We start from the raw sequence: 17,617 nt of genomic DNA, 5'->3' as shown, positions 1-17,617 counted from the left end.
AAACCCCATTCTGCAGCTGATGTCAGCCTGCTGCTACTCTGAGTGTCCTCCAGTCTCTGAACCCCACACTGCCCCGAATCATGGATGACGGGCATTCCGCTCTGCTGTGGGAGATTGCTGACAAGCATCGCTTCCTCTTGCTATTCTGAACAAAAGATTCAGCTTTGTCTTTCTATCCCAGACTCTGAGCAGTATTGGCATCACCTCTGGACAATTCTGGAGGTTCCACTGAGGTCATTTTGAAGACCCTCCACGGGAACCCTGGGCCACAATTGCATTCACTGGGCCCCAAACTCAGTTGCCCTTTGTGTCTGCAGCCAAGTGCATCAGTCTCAATAAGGATTTGAGTTCCACCTAGTTTCACTGGGCTTTTATTGCTCAATGTATTTTGTTATCCTAGGATTTGTGACCAACTATGTCCTTGGATAAGGTTGCAAGGTTGAGGTGTTTGTATCATGTAACTCGATCTTTGACTGAGAGATCTACCATTAGGTACTTGTCTTAGATCTATGTGTAAAGCTTTAAACCTCTTTCCATGAAGGTGTATCATTTGGCAAATATTGTCATGCCATTAATCTACTTATCCTATGGCCTCTTGCTTTGCTTGTGTGTTGTCTACATGTACAAAGTCTTGTTGCATGGGTTTTTGTTTTGTCCTGGAACTCTTTCTGTTGAATACAGAAGGAACTATTCTATAAGGCATTGGCTTGATAAGTTTCCAATCTAATTCAAGCTGGACCTGAGGGCTAATGATTTGAAGACCATTATTAGGCCAGTGACCAATTTATGAAAAAGCAATTGATCAAACTTTGCTTGGGGTCCCCTACAAAACTTTTATGAGGGCACTCCTGACTTGTCGACTTGTGAAAATATGTCACATTGCCCTATTGTTTTCCAGCTTAATGATAGTTGTGTGGACAATCATGTGTCCCCTTCTCCATCTGTTTGGTCCAGGATCCTGAGACACTATTCACAAGCACGAACTGTTGATCAACTACAGTTGCCTCTTCCTCGCGTGCCATGGTTTGCTTATGTCCAAATTTCAATCCTCTTTTTAAAGAATTTCTATTTCCTATTTAAAATTGCATTATGATCCTAACTCTTGCAATTTTCTTCACAAATGCCAAACTTTTTTTTCACTTGAAGAAAAACATCTGATGAATGAAAAATTAATAAGATATTTAGAAGAAGCTCTAGAAAAATTAGGAGACAAACATCAAATGGCTAAAAGTCAGCCTCTTTAATTGGTATTTTGAGGCCTTAAAACAAAATCCTAACCCTAAAATAGTCTCAAAGATGTTGTAACCTTCCCAAACCTGCCCTCTTTGCAGATCTCTATCTTGCATTTTTCTATTCAGCTTTATCTGACTTCCTAAATGAATCAGGATTTTCTCAGAAAAAACACAATCACATTATAAAATTACCAGAAGAAAAATCAGATTTATAGAATTTAAATTAAAACCTTCGTCTAAAGCTAAGTTAAGAGCTATAATTAAGAAATTTTCTAGGCCAGGCATGGGGGCTCATGCCTGTAATAACAGCACTTTGAGAGGCCAAGGTGGGAAAATCATTTGAGGTCAAGAGTTTGAGAGCAGCCTGTGCAATAGAGAGACCCCCATCTCCACAAAAATTGTAAAAATTAGCCAGGTGTGGAGGCATAGCCCTGTGGTCCCAGCTACTCGGGAGACTGAGGTGTGAGAACTGCATGAGCCCAGGGTTTCAAGGCTGCAGTGAGCTACGGTTATGTGACTGCACTCTAACCTGGGCGACAGAGCAAGACTCTGTCTCAAAAACGAAAGGAAAGAAAAGAAGAAAGGAACAGAAAGGAAAGGAAGAAAAGGAAAGAAAAATTTTCTAAACTTTTGTTATGGAATTTATAATTTTTTTAGATTATCAAACAAAATTTTTATTTTCTTGAACTACCCGATGTGTACTAATTAGTTAAATTAACTAAAATCCTCTCGGATAAGAAAAAAATGGTTAAAAGAAGCAGCATAGAAAATAGAAGAGTTATATAACCCAGTTGTGAAAATTTAAATAGAAAATATATTATGTAAAGTAATTTTAGAAGGCTTTCTTTTAAGGAGAGGTTGAATAAAGATTCAAAGTAAACTAAATAAATCTGGGCATGGTGGCTCACTCTTATAATCCCAGCACTTTCGGAGGCCAAGGCAAGAGGATTATTTGAGCATGGGAGTTTGAGACCATCATGGGCAACACGGTGAGACCCCATTTCTATAAAAAATACTAAAAATAGCCAGGTGTGATGGCTCACACTTGTAGTCCCATCTACTTGAGAGGCTGAATAAAGACAGAAAAGAGACATCAGAAAACCTTCAAGCAGCATATTTGTGTATACCCAACAGCTGAAGTATAGTCTTGTCATGTCTTTCTATAAATGGACTTAAACCTGAATTTGGGAATTTAATACGAAAAAATAAACTGAAATGTGAAATTGCCAATTTGCAAAATATCCAATGTAGAGCTAGACATTTCCAGATAGACTTAGAAAGTAAATGCTAGAAATCAATACAAGATATGGCTTTCTAGATAAGGCATCCAAAAGGGCCTCTGTTCTCAAAGATTTGAGAGCTGAGATAAGGATCCCTATACACATTAGTATATTGCTAGCAGAAGGAGCCTTGAAAGAATGAACATCTCGTGTTGGCTAAAAAGCAAAATGACAACGATATACAATCTATCTAATAAAGCCACTCCAAGGAAGGTATTTTCACTCAACAATTTCTTTGTTTTTTTAAACTTTCAAGGAGAATTTTCTATAACTAGATATACAACTATATAATGTTTTTGTTTATGTGGGTGTCAGTATAACTACCAGTAACCCCACTATTATAGAACAAGAGATCATTCCATGTACATTTTTAAAGTTGTCTGAAAAACAGAAAAGCAAATTGACTTGTAGCAAGTTTTTAAAAATTAAAAACAAACAAAAAATTCAATAAAGCTATTGGTGGCTGGATGCAGTGGTTCACGCCTGTCATCCCAGCACTTTGGGAGGCTAAGGTGGGCAGATCACCTGGGGTCAGGAGCTCGAGACCAGCCTGGCCAACACCCTGTTTCTACTAAAAATACAAAAATTAGCCAGGCACGGTGGCACACACCTGTACTCAGGAGGCGGAGACCAGAGAATTATTTGAACCTGGGAAGCAGAGATTGCAGTGAGCTGAGATCAGGCCCCTGCACTCCAGTCTAGGCAACAGAGTGAGACTCCATTAAAAAAAAAACAAAAAAAACAAAAAAAAAACCTATTGGTTATAGGTGATACCAGGTAGTGAAACAAGATAATGAATGACAAATTGACAAATTTCTGGCATATAGTAAATTTTTCAAAAGCTTGAGAGAAAATCAACTTTATTTAATGAAACGATTCAAGTAGTAACAGTCTTTAACAATCCTGTATGCCAACTTATAACTGATATTTTCAGATCATTATCAAAATAATACTTCTTTAACCTATGACATACCTGCAATAGGTAGGATCTGCTTCCAAATAAAATGTGCTGCAGCCCTTGTTCATGATGAGATTATAACTGATCTAGATGTGAGAATGCCTACACCACAAATTTTAAAAATTACTATAGAAATTCTGATGGTCCTAGAATCTCTGTGGACAAGAGACTCCACAACTAGAAAATTTAATTGAAGTAGAATGCATAAGAGTTAAGACTGATTCTTCCTAGGTTATCATGAACATTCCTTTTCATGCAAATATGAAAATACCAGTGGGGGGGGGGCCATGCTCTGGGTGGATTAAGGTGACAGCATAGCACCTGTCAAAGAACATTGCTTATTTTAAGCTCACCGCTTAATTCAGTAACCTGGATCAAGGGCAACTCATCTCAATCAAGATTCTTTTAAAATTTTCTTATCTTAGGATTTGTAACCAAGTGTGTTCTTGTATAAGGTTGTAAGGCTGAGGTGTTTGTGTTGAGTAACTAGATCTTTGATTAAGAGATCTACCATTAGGTAATTGTCTTAGATCTGTGTAAAAGACTTCAAACCTCTTGTCATGAAGCTGTACTGTTTGGCAAATGGTGTCATGCTATTCATCTACGTAGCCTAATGATGCTTGCTTTGCTTTTGCTGTTGTTTGTCTACATGTATAGTCTTTTTATATAGGTTGCTCTTCTAGGTGTAGGTCTGCTGCAGGGATCATATAGGAATTAAATATATGCATAGTTTCAGTATCATTGGTGGCCTATAATTTTGAGAGTCAGAGGGTTATTAACTTTGTCTATTATATATAGAATGAATAAGGATAGGAGGGCAATTAGGGTTAGATTAATAGAAGGTAAAATAGTTCACACTATCTCTACCTCCCAGATGTCTACAGTACCTGTGGAGATTATCGGTGTTAGCCCCTCTGTTGTGAAAGTCAGGCCACCAGAGATGGACTCACTCCAGTAAATACCCATTGGACGACAACCAATCAGCAACAGCTTCTCCTACAGAGGATGCCATCTATCCACATCTCAACAATCCACCAACCCCTGAGGCTCCATACCTCCCAAAAGCGCTGTTTTAGGTCAGCATTCTGCTCTGCTCAGGCAAACTGCCTGGACAGCACAGCCCCTACTCACTCTAGTAAGGAAGGTATTTTTCTTTGTCATTTTATTTCAGATCTCTAGCAGTGGCTTTCTTGTCCTTTGACAAGGGCAAGGCTTATCTGTCTTGTGTTGCCAGATCCCAGCTCAATGTCTGACTTAGGTTAGGATTTCATGGCATGTATTTGAATAAAACCCAGCAGATAAAGAAATGATAGAAGTGTTGTGGTGTCCCTAGGGAACAGCTAGCTGGTGGTAGAACTCATTTAGAAGCTTTGACACCCACTCCCACTATCACAGAACAATCAGGAGGCCTGGTTCGTAATTAATCCTTCAACATAACGTAAGGACAGAGGCAGTCACATATTATATTTAGAGTAGTGGATTATTTAGAGTCCTTTTGCTAAGTCAAGGGACCCATTTTCAAAACTGATCTGGGAGAGGTAGAGAGAGGAGAGAATACACAAACACACACACACACACATACATATATACACATATATATACACACATATATACACACACACATATGTGTGTGTGTATCTATATAAAAAGCACAAAGATGTTATAATGCTTTGCTTCTGCTATCACCAAAGCAGAGAAATGAGAGTGCCTTCATCCTTTTACAACAAGCCTTGGGATGGAATTGTAATTAACTTTCTCCTTCTGAAGCTGTGTTTGGGGTTGACTGTAAATCATATTTGCCTGAATAAACATCAGGGGAGAGGAGGATTCATAAAAGGAGGACCCTTGGAGGTGACCAGTCTCCTTGTTCCTGGCCTGGAATTTGAGTGGACGCTTATATGCACGGAACATAGCTTCAGGTGGTCTGATGGAAGCTTCAGTGTTCTTACCCATCAGCACTCTGTTCAGCTTAGAAATCGAAGAGTTCAGAGTTTCCCAAATTCAGTACACTTGACATTTTGGTCTGAACAATTCTCTGTTGAGGAGCTGTCCTGTGCATTGTACAGTATTTAGCAGCATTCCTGATCTCTCTACACGACATGCTATTAGCACCCCATCCTCAAGTCTTCATCATCCGAAATGCCTCCAGACAGCCTAAATGTTTCCTGGGGGGCAATATCACCATTCGCTGAGAAGTGCTGCTATAGGTAAAAGAACAGGTAGCCTCTAACCCCTCATTTTCTTCCTTCCTCTAAGATGATGCCCTTTTGCCTCAGCTACACCTCTGGTCCCTCTGAGTTTGACTGACTGGGGGTGGTTAGAATTAGCTACTGACTCTAGAAAACACATACAGAGCTCAGGGTGCATGTCTATTTCCCTCCCTAGACCAAACTCTTCATGGGCAAAGACAACATCTCTATCATTATCTTACTTCTTGCACTAAGCCTGTAGTATGCGCTCCATATGCTTGTTTCAGAGCCAACAACAGAAAATGGGGACTGTGTAGACTTCTGCTCTAACTTAAATGTGTGAATTAGATTCAAGGAATCTTCCTTGGTAATGAAGGGGAGCAGTCTTCAGAATCATGAGTCATAGGGCCAGATTATTAACAGTCAACAAAAAAACAGGAGTGGGAGAAGATGAGAAAAGCTCCTCGCTGTTGCTAAAGTGGTTGTCATGCAATAAATACCTCTCATAGAGAGCTGGGGAATTCTCTTTCCTGGATTTTTAATTTCCTTCTGCAGCTTTTCTCATGTTCAGGAAGGAAGACAAGTAGTCTTCAGTCACAGCTACAACCTAATAGGGCTGTAGGGGATAGACCCAGAAAGTAGCACCCCAAGGCAGTGGAAGCAGATAACAAATGCAGGCTCTGGGACCAATGCAGGCAACATCTTCAGTCTTACGTCAGGATGGGAGGTTGCCACAGAATGACAGTAACCTAGGTGATACCATATTTTTAATAAATCGGTTGCTGTAATTTGCAAAGAAAAAGAATAGACTAGGATGAAGTGCTAATCTGCATCGCCTGACACACGGCAGTCTTCTTATCAAATCGTGCTCTCATCCCTGCCTCCCCTCCTCCTGGAACACCCCCATTCTAAGTGCAGGAAGCTGCTAGTTTTTTCCAGTATACTGAATCAGTGTACCCCAGATACCAGCTTATCCAGATGTTCTAAAGAGTGTTATAGATCCATAGAATTTGGGGGCCAAAGGGGACCCTGTAGAATGAGGCAGTCCGAACTTCTCGTGTTCTGTATGTTTAACAAATAACTCATTAGAGAAGGAAAATGATGTGATTAGCTCTGTGAGAGGGAACATGTCAGAGCAAAGTATATCTATGATGCTTTCTTCCAGTCTCCCAGTTTACTCCCCTAACTCCCAAACACAAAAAGTTCCATTTTCTACAAGTGTGGGGGATGGGGCAGGTGGCCTGGGGATATAGCCTGTACAGATACAAGTCGAATATTTTTAAGGATTGCTGAGATACCCACCTCCACAGCTTCGGATATGGGTGAGACGCTATTGGTCTTCCTGGAGCCCACGCGGAACTTGGCAGCCTTGTAGATCTTCCAGTACACGAAGAGCACCACACAGAGCGGCAGGTAGAAGGCGCCTACGGTGGAGAACACTGCGTAGGAAGGCTCGCGGCTTACCTGGCACTCCTCGCTGCCCTCAGAGTACGTCTCTCCCCAGCCAAAAAGCAGCGGTGCCAGAGAGATGACAGCGGAGAGCGCCCAGGTGAGCGCGATCATGACGTTGGAGATGCACTTGCGGGTGCGGAGCGTGTATTCCAGGTGGCGTGTGATGGACCAGTAGCGGTCCAGGGCTATGGCCGTCACGTTCCAGATGCTGGCCGTGCAGCAGAGCACGTCGCACGCGATCCACAGCTGGCACAGCCGCCGACCCAGCTGCCAGCGGCGCCCAGACAGCTCGTGCACCAGGCTCAGCGGCATGACCAGCGCAGCCACCAGGACGTCCGAGATGGCCATGGACGCCACCAGGTTGTGGGGCACGCGGTGGAAGGTGCGTACACGGAGGATGGTCGCCAGCACCAGCAGGTTCCAGGCGAACGTCGCCGCCACCAGAAAGCCCAGCAAGGTGAGAATAAGCACTCCGAAGACCGAGAGCAGGGGCGAGCTGGGGCGCAGATCGTCTTTGCCGAGGCTGCGGTTGGTCTCCAAAGGGGAGGGGGTGGAGAGGGAAAAGGAGGTTAGGTTCACAGGTAAATCCATCTCTGGGTCAGGAGACCGGCCTGGGGTACTTGCAGAAGGGGTGTTCAGGAGAACTTAAGGTGGCCGCTGTGCCCAGAGCCAATCCGGATGTTTGCAAACTCTGGCCAGTGGTGGAGTTTCTGGAAAGTGCCTGTGAATTTGGCCCCAGTATCCTGCTAATGAGCATCCGTTGGAGATGGTGTGGTTGCAAGCGCGGCAGGTCTGAAGCCCTCAGAGGCTAAGGAAGCAGAGGCGAGGGGCTGCGTGTTGCAGCCAGGGCCCGCCTAAGCTGTCAGGAGCCCAGGGCTCCTCGCCTTGGTGGAAAAGGCTGTCTGGCCGCCCAGAGCCAAGCATCTCCCAGATCGGGGAGAAGCTGGGCGGCCAGCCGCGAGTGGATGCAGGAGAGGGGCTGGTGCGCCAGAGCAGTCGCTCTCACCGCGTTGCCTCCCTGCCCACCCTTCTCTCTAGGCAGCCGGCTGCAGCCTTAACTCCGTGCTAGGGAAGCCAGTTTTGGGGGGACCTGCTTTCTGGGACCTGCCTTCTGTCCCAGTTGCCCCCGCCACCCCGTCTGAGGCTGCGGCTCCGGAGAGCGAATGCTGGCGCGCCCACCGAGACCTGCCTTATCCAAGCGGAGATCTAGCCCTACGTAAGCCATCAGCTGATAAAGCCGTCTCTCCCCGCCTCCTGGCTCGGAGTGCAAGGCTTTGAGGCTGTCCGCGGTGCTGCCGCTCTCCCCTTGCCCGGAGGCTCCCAGTGCGCGCCCCCACTTGTGGTGCTGTCCGCGGTGCTGCCGCCTCTCCCCGCCCGGGCGCAGGAGGGTTGGCGCTGTCCACGGTGCTGCCGCTCTTGCCTGAAATGGGTTCGCCACGTGGAACAAGTTGACCAATGAACTTTCCTCAAAACGTTCCCCTAGCCATCCACACATGTCCCTCTAGGGGTGGTCTGGAGGCCCTAGATACTGCTTTCTCAGCTTTCCGTAAGTATTTGCTCTTCCTACAAGAGTTCCGAGTTAGGGGTCTAAGATAGTTTCACTAACTTTTGTTCTCCGGAAGATTTCAGCACGATTGCTTTCTTCTTACCCAGTTCTCAGTTGCTTCCCTTAAGGGTTGTTTTCCTCAAAGGAGGAGAAGCAAGATAGCAGTTGCTGCTGTTCCGAGAGATGGCTGTCGTGTTGGAGCTAGAATGCTTCACCTAGCTCCAACATGAATGGCTGAAGAATGTTTTCTCTGCTTAGAGTCATAAGGCAGCTGGGTAGTCTCCAGTGGCCCCTACTAAATTTGCTTCCTGAGAAGGAAAAATTGGAGTATAAGTTATTATAAGAGCTCCATCTCACTCAAAAGAAAGAGGTTCTCCCCTCACATATGCACACAAAACAACCACAGAAATTGAGAAAATATCAGAAGCTTCTAACCAGAAATTATGATTTAAAGCACTTCATAAATAGGCACATGATATAGCAATATAAAAAAAGCTGAAATTTTAAAAATGATGTGATAGAAATGGCAGAAAAAAAGTAAGGTGTTAATAAACTTTGTTTTTAAGTATATAAAATGAGTGTCGTGAAATCCTGTGCATTTACAAGCAAATTTAGTCAGAAACATTTTGGCTGTTTAAAGATTAGCAACATGTGTTGATATAAGATTTTGTTTCTTGCAGAGTAAAACAAGTATCAGGCGAATGCACTGAGAAAATAGAAAGTCCTCCACTGGATCCCAGAAGATGGGACAACATCATTAAATACAGGATTATTCACAGGGCTATTTCAAACACCACTTAAAAACAGCTGATGGTGACTACCTGTGTGCAGTGCAACTGTGCATGGCCCCAATCAAGAAGCAAGCTTGTGCTTGTTTAGGGCACATCACCTTCTTGAGGCCATGGAACTAATGGGAATGAGATGTAAACTATGATTCCTCTTATTTGAAAAGAGTTCTGCTTCTAGTCTCAGGGCCTGTGACCTGGAGGAATGGATGAGCTGTGTTGCTCACAGGCAGGCCTCAATGGATCTCTCTCTACAAATCTCGAAAGGCATTGTGGGCTGGTGATTGTATTTCCTACTGATTCCCCAGGCCACAGCTGTCTGTATTGATAGCTAAGTGAGCAGCAGAACAGTTAATAGGAACAAAGCCAAGGATAACTGAGGATAATTTGTGAAAAATAGAGTGTCATAAAGTTAGGGCCTGAACAGAATATTTCCACAAAGAGGAGATCCAATGGAGCATTTCAAGAGGGGATAAACCTTGTTCAGAAAGTCTGGTTTATCTCTTAAAACTACACAAATAAAAAATCATAACATTTCAGCTTCATCTTAAAGCATAGCCCCAATTTTATCTTGAAAAACACTGAAAAGGAAAAAATCTGAAAAGGTATAAAACTCCCATCTGCCATATGGTACCTCTGAAATGGCAGTATTGGGAAATATAATTTCCTGGGTTGTCACCTGATATAGGTTAAATTGTGTCTCTCCCTCCCCCTCCCTTACCCCCTGCCAGATTTATATATGGAAGTCCTAACCCTGAGAACCTCACAGTGTGACTATATTTAGAAACAAGGTCTTTAAAGGGATGATTAAGTTAAAATGAGGCCATAGGATAGGGTCTCATTCAATCTGACTGATATCCTTATGAAAACAGGAAATTTAGACATGCAAAGAGACACTAAGGATGTGTGTGCACAGGACAGACCCTGTGAGAATAAAGTGAGAAGGTGGCCATTTACAAGGCAAGGAGAGAGATATTAGAAGATACCAGAACTGGAAGATTAGAAGATATCAGGATTGGATTTCCAGCTGCCAGAACTAGGAACAAATAAATTTCTAGTGTGAGCCACTCAGTCTGTGGTACCTTTTTATGGCAGCTCTAGCAAGCTAACATACCATGCGACAAAAGATACTAGCAAAAGATACAACCACGTAACTGAACGAGGTGCTACACTGGGGGCAGAGGGAATTATAGACATATAAACACATCATGGGACATCTACTAAAACCTTTCCTTTACAAAATGTAGTTTGCAGCCATCTAGCAATCATTCGAGTGCAGAATCAGTTGTCTATTGAGGTTACCTATGGTTTGTAATCAAGTAATGTCATTGGCATATACAAAAATACTTATTTTAGATTTTCCATAATGGGAAGGTATGAATCTATTTCATTTAAGTAGGAGCTCATTTTGTTGTTGTTGTTGTTGTTGTTGTTGCTTCTGGTTTTTGAGACAGAGTCTCGCTCTGTCGTCCAGGCTGGAGTGCAGTGGCACAATCTCGGCTCACTGCAACTTCCGTCTTCTGGGTTCAAGCGATTCCCAGCTAATGTTTTTGTAATTTTAGTAGAGATGGGGGTTTTACCATGTTGGCCAGGCTGGTCTCGAACTCCTGACCTCAAGTGATCCACCCCTGTCAGCCTCCCAAAGTGTTGGAATTATAGGCCTAAGCCACCACGCCTGGCCAAGACCAATGAATTTTAATCTAACAGCATACAAAACATGCGAGATACAATTTCAGATCCCACATCACAGCAAACCTTTAAGGTACTACCACTCATTGGGTTTTAATACAGCATCATAGAAAAAAAATATCCATAATTATCTGAAAAGAGTATTAAAATACTCTATTTTCAACTGTATATCTGTATGAAAGTAGATGTTCTTCACAATCTTAAACTAAAATAACATATCCCAACAGATGGAACGTAGAAACATTTGTTCCAGATGTCTTGAAGAGATTTGCAAAAATGTTAAACAACGTCTTTCAGAAAAATTTTGTGGAAAATAATTATTTTTCATAATGAGGTGTCATTTATATAAACTTGTAATGGGTTTATTATTTTATGTTTAATAAATAAATACACAAATATGTTGAAAATGTCTCCAGTTTATTTTCCAGTAAATATTAATGTGTATAACCCATGTAAACAAAAGCTCTTTCGGGTACTCAATTTTAAAGAATATGAAAGGGTCCTGAGACCACAGCGTTTGAAAATTGCTGTCATCAGAACATCACACTGATCCACCGTGTTGATGTGGGATGTTAATAAGACAAGACAAGCAAGAAAAGAAGTCTCAAGTTTGTTAGAGTCCTCGGTAAAATACGTGTGCTCCAAAATGTGAGAAATAATTTTGTCTTTGAAAAATCAGACGCCCACGACGTCATTGATGATGTTAGGGCTTCAGTGGCCCGGAGTGTGACAGGGTATTCCTTTCATTATAAAAAAATATACATATTGCATCTGGTACCTCCCCCTACTGGAAAGGAAACCTAATGCTTGGTCAGCACTTTGAATGCCAGAGGCAGCTGCTCTGATTCACATCCTGGTGATGTGGAAAGGCTGCCAGGTTCGGTTAGGGCTAAGAGTAGGAAATGTCTCTAGCAGAAGTCCTGGCTGCAGTGAAAGCAGTCCTACTGCTTGGGTTTTCTGATTTGCAAAGCTTATGTTACTAGGAGTACCTGTAATGGGAAAAAAAAACTCCATGAGGATTTTATGATAAACACTAGTAAAAGAGTCACAGTATAGACCCCGAGGGTTCTGGAGGAAAGTCACCCCATCTACAACAGGAAACATTACACTGTTGGAAAAGCAGTTTGTGTAAGCCAGGGCTCTGGCAGAAATAGAGCATCTGAGTATGAGACATTAAGTGACGCTGGAGCAAAATATAACCATCAAGATGTGGGATTTTGCAGACCCACCCACAAGATTGGGTGGGCTCAGCAGCAAAACAGCATGAAAGAGAAGTGGTGCAGAGCAGAGCTGGAGGGTGCAAGCCAGCTCCACAAGAGGTGGCCCAGGCCACCCTGCTGCCTGTCATCACTGTACAAGCATCTACCCCTCAGCTCAAAGCCCTGGCTGCATGTCCAGCTGATGGGGCACCAGCAGGGCCGAGGGGGATTCACAGGTGGGTCAGCCTGCTGTGTTGCTGCAAGTCAGAAAGAAGACTGCTGCTGTCTCGTGTCTAATCTGGGTGGCCTTGGGAGACAGCAGTCAGGGGAGACCCTTCCAAGGGGCAGAGCTCTAGGTGCTGCACCTGATCTTCCATTTTATGTGGAAAGGGGAACAGCCTGAAGGAAGACTGGATACAGACTCATGAGCAGTGGCTAAAGGTCTGGAAGGTGAATGACTGGAAGGAAGGAGGTCTGTGAAAGAGGCTTGTAGATGAACCAAAGGGAATAAGGACAAAGTGTAGATGTTTTTATGACTTTTAACATCCTCCAGAGAGCATCTACTGCAGAATGGAACACTGGAGACAGGATGGCTCAGTCCACCGGTGACAGCCTGTCACTTGTCCACCCCAGTTCAGCACAATAGTTGAGTGGATTAGCCATGGTGGCTGGGAGGGAAGCCATGCACGGCTGAAGCAGCATGGTGTCTCTCAGCAAGCATGGTCTAGTTACTGCTGCCTAACATCCAACCTGCCAGTCATGGAGACCAGTGCTGAACCCCCAAATTGGCATATCCCCTAGGGAGATCGTCAGCCACCTTGAAGGGCGGCTATTCATTGGCAGGGATGGGTCTGCCTCTCCTGCCTGCAGGGTCTCAGCCAGATCACTCTCCAAGGACCTTTGTAAGTTTCCATCCTCTGATACAGGATTGCATTCAGCATCCTTGTGAACCAGTGACCCCACTTTACAGCAATGAGCACATGGCCTTGGGTCCCTTCACAGACCACTTGTTGCAAGTTGAGCTGCACTTCTCCCCGAGTGAGAAAAAAGAAGTGTTGAAGTCCTCACCCCTGGTATCCATGAATCTGACCTTCTCTGGAAATAGGGTCTTGGCTAATGTAATCAAGTTAAGATCGTACTGGATTAATGTGGACCCTAAATCCAGTGACAGTGACCTCATAAGGAGAGGGAGATGTGAAGATTCAGACACAGAGAGCAAAGGTCATGTGAAGACAGAGCCGAGTGATGCTGCCACATGCCAAGGAACACCGAGGATTGCCAGCAACACCAGGAACCAGAGAGGCCAGGAAGGACCCTTCCCTGGAGCCCTCAGGGAGCACAGCCCTATCTGCTGCACCTTGATTTCAGATTTGCAGCCTCCACACTGTTGGAAAATTGATTTCTGTTGTTTTAAGCCCACAGTGTGTGGCACATTGTTACAGCCACCCTGGGAAATTAATACACTATTTTATCCAGAAACTGCCAGCCCGATGGAGTGGGGGGATGGCCTCTCAAGTATGCTAGGGAGATACTACTAGGGGACACTACTCTGCAATACCATCCCTCTACAGATAGTGATACCATAAATCAGTGTCATTTTATGGAGCTGTCCTTAAGGTAGACTATACGGACAGGCCTAGAAACCACGAAATAGAAGCACATCATCATGCTTCCCGTCACAATCAGTGACCACCTGGCAATGTTGTCCTTCTTGTCTATGCAACTTTAGGCTCTGTGGGTCTAGAGGTTCTGGTTCCTAGAGAGACAGAGCTCCCATCAGGTGCCATAGCAATAGTTCAACGCAACTTGTTCACTTTGGGCTGCTCATGCCAAGAGACTAGCAGGCAAAGATAAGAGTCATCAACCTGACAGGGATAACTGATCATGAGGTGGCAGGGTGCAGCTATGGAGGGAGTAGAGAAGGATGTTGCATTAGCCCATTCTCATGTTGCTATGAAGAAATACCCAAGACTGGATAATTTATAAAGAAAATAGGTTTAACTGATTCACAGTTCCGCATGTTTGGAGAGGCCTCAGGAAATGCATAATCACGGCAGAAGGGAAAGCAAACACACCTTCATCACAAGGCAGCAGGAGAGAGAAGTGCCAGCAGGGAAATGCCAGATGCTTATAAAACCATCAAATCTTCCGAGACTCACTCACTATCACAGGAACAGCACAGGAGAAACCTCCCCCATGATGAAATCACTTCCCACTGGGTCCCTCCCACAACATGTGGGGATTATGGGAGCTACAATTCAAGGTGAGATTTGGGTGGAGACACAGCCAAACCATGTCAGATGTGTTTGGAAGCCAAGTGATTAGTGTGGACATGTCATTCTCCAGAATATAAATACATAGATGTGGCAGTCCTGGCATGAAAAGATCTCGGTAACCAGTGGGTCAGATCCCTCAGGGATGAGGGTCTTACCTCATGGATGATTCTGACATCAAAGTCAACAGAGATGCTAGCACAGGTGCAGGAAAACACAGGCAGGTAGTAGAGAAGGGAGATGATGAGTATCTGTCAGACTTGATACCAGCTGCAACAGTGAGGGTCATGCCTTATCCCACCAACCAGAACCCTGGATGGGAAGAACTCACTGTGAGAAGCAAGTGGGCTTGGGAGTATAAGGAGTGGACTGCAGTGGACGCTATGGTATTTTGTCCAGGTTCCTCCCTCTGCACAGATTCTTCCTTCCCTAGATTCTGAGTATCAGCTATTGATGGCTCATAGCGACGTCCTTCATTGGGAGTTGAGCTCTGCTGCATAAAACAGCCTTGCCAATGTTGTCCCATCCCAGCAGGTGACCTGAAACCAGTGACTGACTGATGCAGGGATACAGATTCTCAGCTTCCTTGCCTCAATCTAGGACAGTTCCGATAGGCGACTCCTCAAAGCCCCTGAAGGATCGGTTGAGGTCTCGACTGTAAACACACTGAACATCTATTGCAGTATTCAGCAAGTTCAAATGCTTAGATAAACATAAAATACATAGCCTAGGAGAGTTCATCTTCTGAGGAAAAAAATCAAAATGCATGTGCCACAAAATGACGTTTCAGTCAACAATAGACTACATACACAATGATGGTCCCATAAGATTATGACGGAGCTAAAAAAAAAAAGTCCTATCACCTAATGAGTCATAATAGCACAACATACTACTCACCTGTAATGCTGATGTAAATAGTAACATTGTACACCTTCACGGCATAGGAGCAATAGGCTATCCCGTGCAGCCTAAGGTATAATAGGTTATCCCGTATAGATTTGCATAAATACACTCTATGATGTTTGCACAACAACAAAATCACTTAACCATGCATTTCTCAGAACATACCCCTATTGTTAAGTGACACATGACTGTACCTATTTATTGGATAAAGTTACTCACTAGCCTAAACTGAGTAAATTATTGAGATGAGATTACTTGAAGTATCTTATTCTAGAATAGAAATTATTTGTCTCTACTTTCTTATTTGTCTCAACTTAGAAATGTCCGACGATGTAAGAGGCTAAACATGAATCTTCAAGGAGTCATTATATTCATAACATTAAATTATTATCTTGGGAAGTGTCTAACAGTGGGATATGTAACATTTCTTGTTAATAGCCAAGTATCTTTTACTCATAGACCAGGTGCACAAACCACAGTTATTCTTGGTTTGCTTTTGCCCCTAGCATTCCTCAGGTATCTCAATTAAAGTGAAAGAAAACAGCAATGTGTGGGGAAAGGGCTGGGGAATAACCAAGGCCCTTTTTCCCCTGCCTCTTTTTAACCAGGCCAATAAGCTGCATCTGCAGTTTACCAGGCACATTTCAGAAAGCTACTTTTATAATAGGCATTTCCTCCTCTTTGGCAGTGGGGTGAAAGCGAGAACGAGTCTGGCATTTTGTGAGGTCAAATCTGTCTTCAGTTACTAGAACCATCTGGCTTTTTGGAGGATGGCCCCAGTACTCAAATGGCTGACTATACTGTTGAGGGAAAGCCATACAGAGAAATACATTTTTACATAAGCTGTTTCTTGCAAAGAAAAGAATGATGGTCCTTGAGGACACCCTGAAGCCCAGAACTTGCATAAGTTGCTCCCACCCCTTCCCTAGCTCTTCCTCCAGCCTGGGAGCTGTGGCAGGTGTCTCTACCCCACTCCACCCCCAGGCGACAGCCACTCCCTCAGGCTCTGCTCCCTCCCCTTCTCCTGGCTTCAAGACTAAAACCAGGGTTAAGGGGTAGCATTACCTGGCTAGGCCTGATAAGGGGGAAAATGTCTGTAACTGAAGGATTTGCAAGGAGTGTCTACAAGATCCCAGCAAGAATGAAGGGAGGACCCCAGGGACGAGATTTCGAGGGAGACTGACAAATGTCATCTGCTGGAGCAGATATAAAACTGAATAAGGAAGAACTTGTAGATTTGGGAGCACTCTCTCAGGACATGTTTATGGCAGCACGATTCACAATTGCAAAATCGTGGAACCGACCCAAATGCACATCAATCAATGAGTGGATAAAGAAACTGTGGTGTACATATACATGATAAAATACTACTCACCCATAAAAAGGAATGAATTAATGGCATTCTCAGTGACCTGGATGAGATTGGAGACTATTCTTTTTTCATGTGTTTGTTTGTTTGAGATGGAGTTTTGCTCCTGTTGCCCAGGCTGGAGTGCAATGGCACGATCTCGGCTCACTGCACCCTCCGCCTCCTGGGTTCAAGTGATTCTTCTGCCTCAGCCTCCCAAATAGTTGGGATTACAGGCACCTGCCACCACTCCTGGCTATTTTTTGTATTTTTAGTAGAGACAGGGTTTTAGCATGTTGGCCAGGCTGGTTTCAAACTCCTGATCTCAGGTAATCCACCCACCTCAGCCTCCCAAAGTGCTGGGATTGCAGGCATGAGCCACTGCGCCTGGCCTGGAGACCATTACTCTAAGTGAATTAACTCAGGAATGGAAAACCAAACATCGTATGTTCTCACTAATATGTGGGAGCTAAGCTACCAGGACGCAAAGGCATAAGAATGATACAATGGACTTCGGGGACTTGGGGGGAAGAGTGGGATGGGGTAAGGGATAAAAGACTACAAACAGGATGCAGCATATATTGCTTGGGTAATGGGTGCACCAAAATCTCACAAATCACTACCAAAGAACATACTCATGTAACCAAATACCACCTGTACCCCAGTAACCTGCGGAAAAATAAAATAAATAAATAAACCTAAAAAAGAAAGAACTTGTAGATTTGGGGGCACTCTCTCAGGACACGGAACCAGGAAGGACACC

At 44.0% G+C, this 17,617-nt stretch overlaps 1 protein-coding gene and 1 long non-coding RNA gene across 2 annotated transcripts in view; one reads left to right on the top strand and one right to left on the bottom strand.

The window, feature by feature from the left end:
• HTR5A (5-hydroxytryptamine (serotonin) receptor 5A, G protein-coupled) overlaps window positions 1–8,531 on the bottom strand; it is a 15,374-nt gene extending 6,843 nt beyond the window's left edge. Inside the window, exon 1 of the mRNA XM_011973075.1 lies at window positions 6,962–8,531. Within this exon, the coding sequence (XP_011828465.1) occupies window positions 6,962–7,702 (741 nt within the window). The 5' untranslated portion in view covers window positions 7,703–8,531. The remainder of the gene's footprint in view (window positions 1–6,961) is intronic.
• Window positions 7,045–11,538, top strand: LOC105534368. The gene is made up of 2 exons (XR_001005260.1): window positions 7,045–7,568; window positions 9,338–11,538. It is a non-coding gene; the product is annotated as an uncharacterized LOC105534368 (long non-coding RNA).
• The last annotated feature ends 6,079 nt before the right edge of the window (window positions 11,539–17,617 follow it).

This window comes from Mandrillus leucophaeus, unplaced genomic scaffold, assembly GCF_000951045.1.
Source record: "Mandrillus leucophaeus isolate KB7577 unplaced genomic scaffold, Mleu.le_1.0 Scaffold134, whole genome shotgun sequence".
Classification (NCBI taxonomy): Eukaryota; Metazoa; Chordata; class Mammalia; order Primates; family Cercopithecidae; genus Mandrillus; species Mandrillus leucophaeus.
The sequence above is the reverse complement of the archived record's forward strand: the minus strand, read 5'-3'. Positions and strand labels throughout refer to the sequence as shown.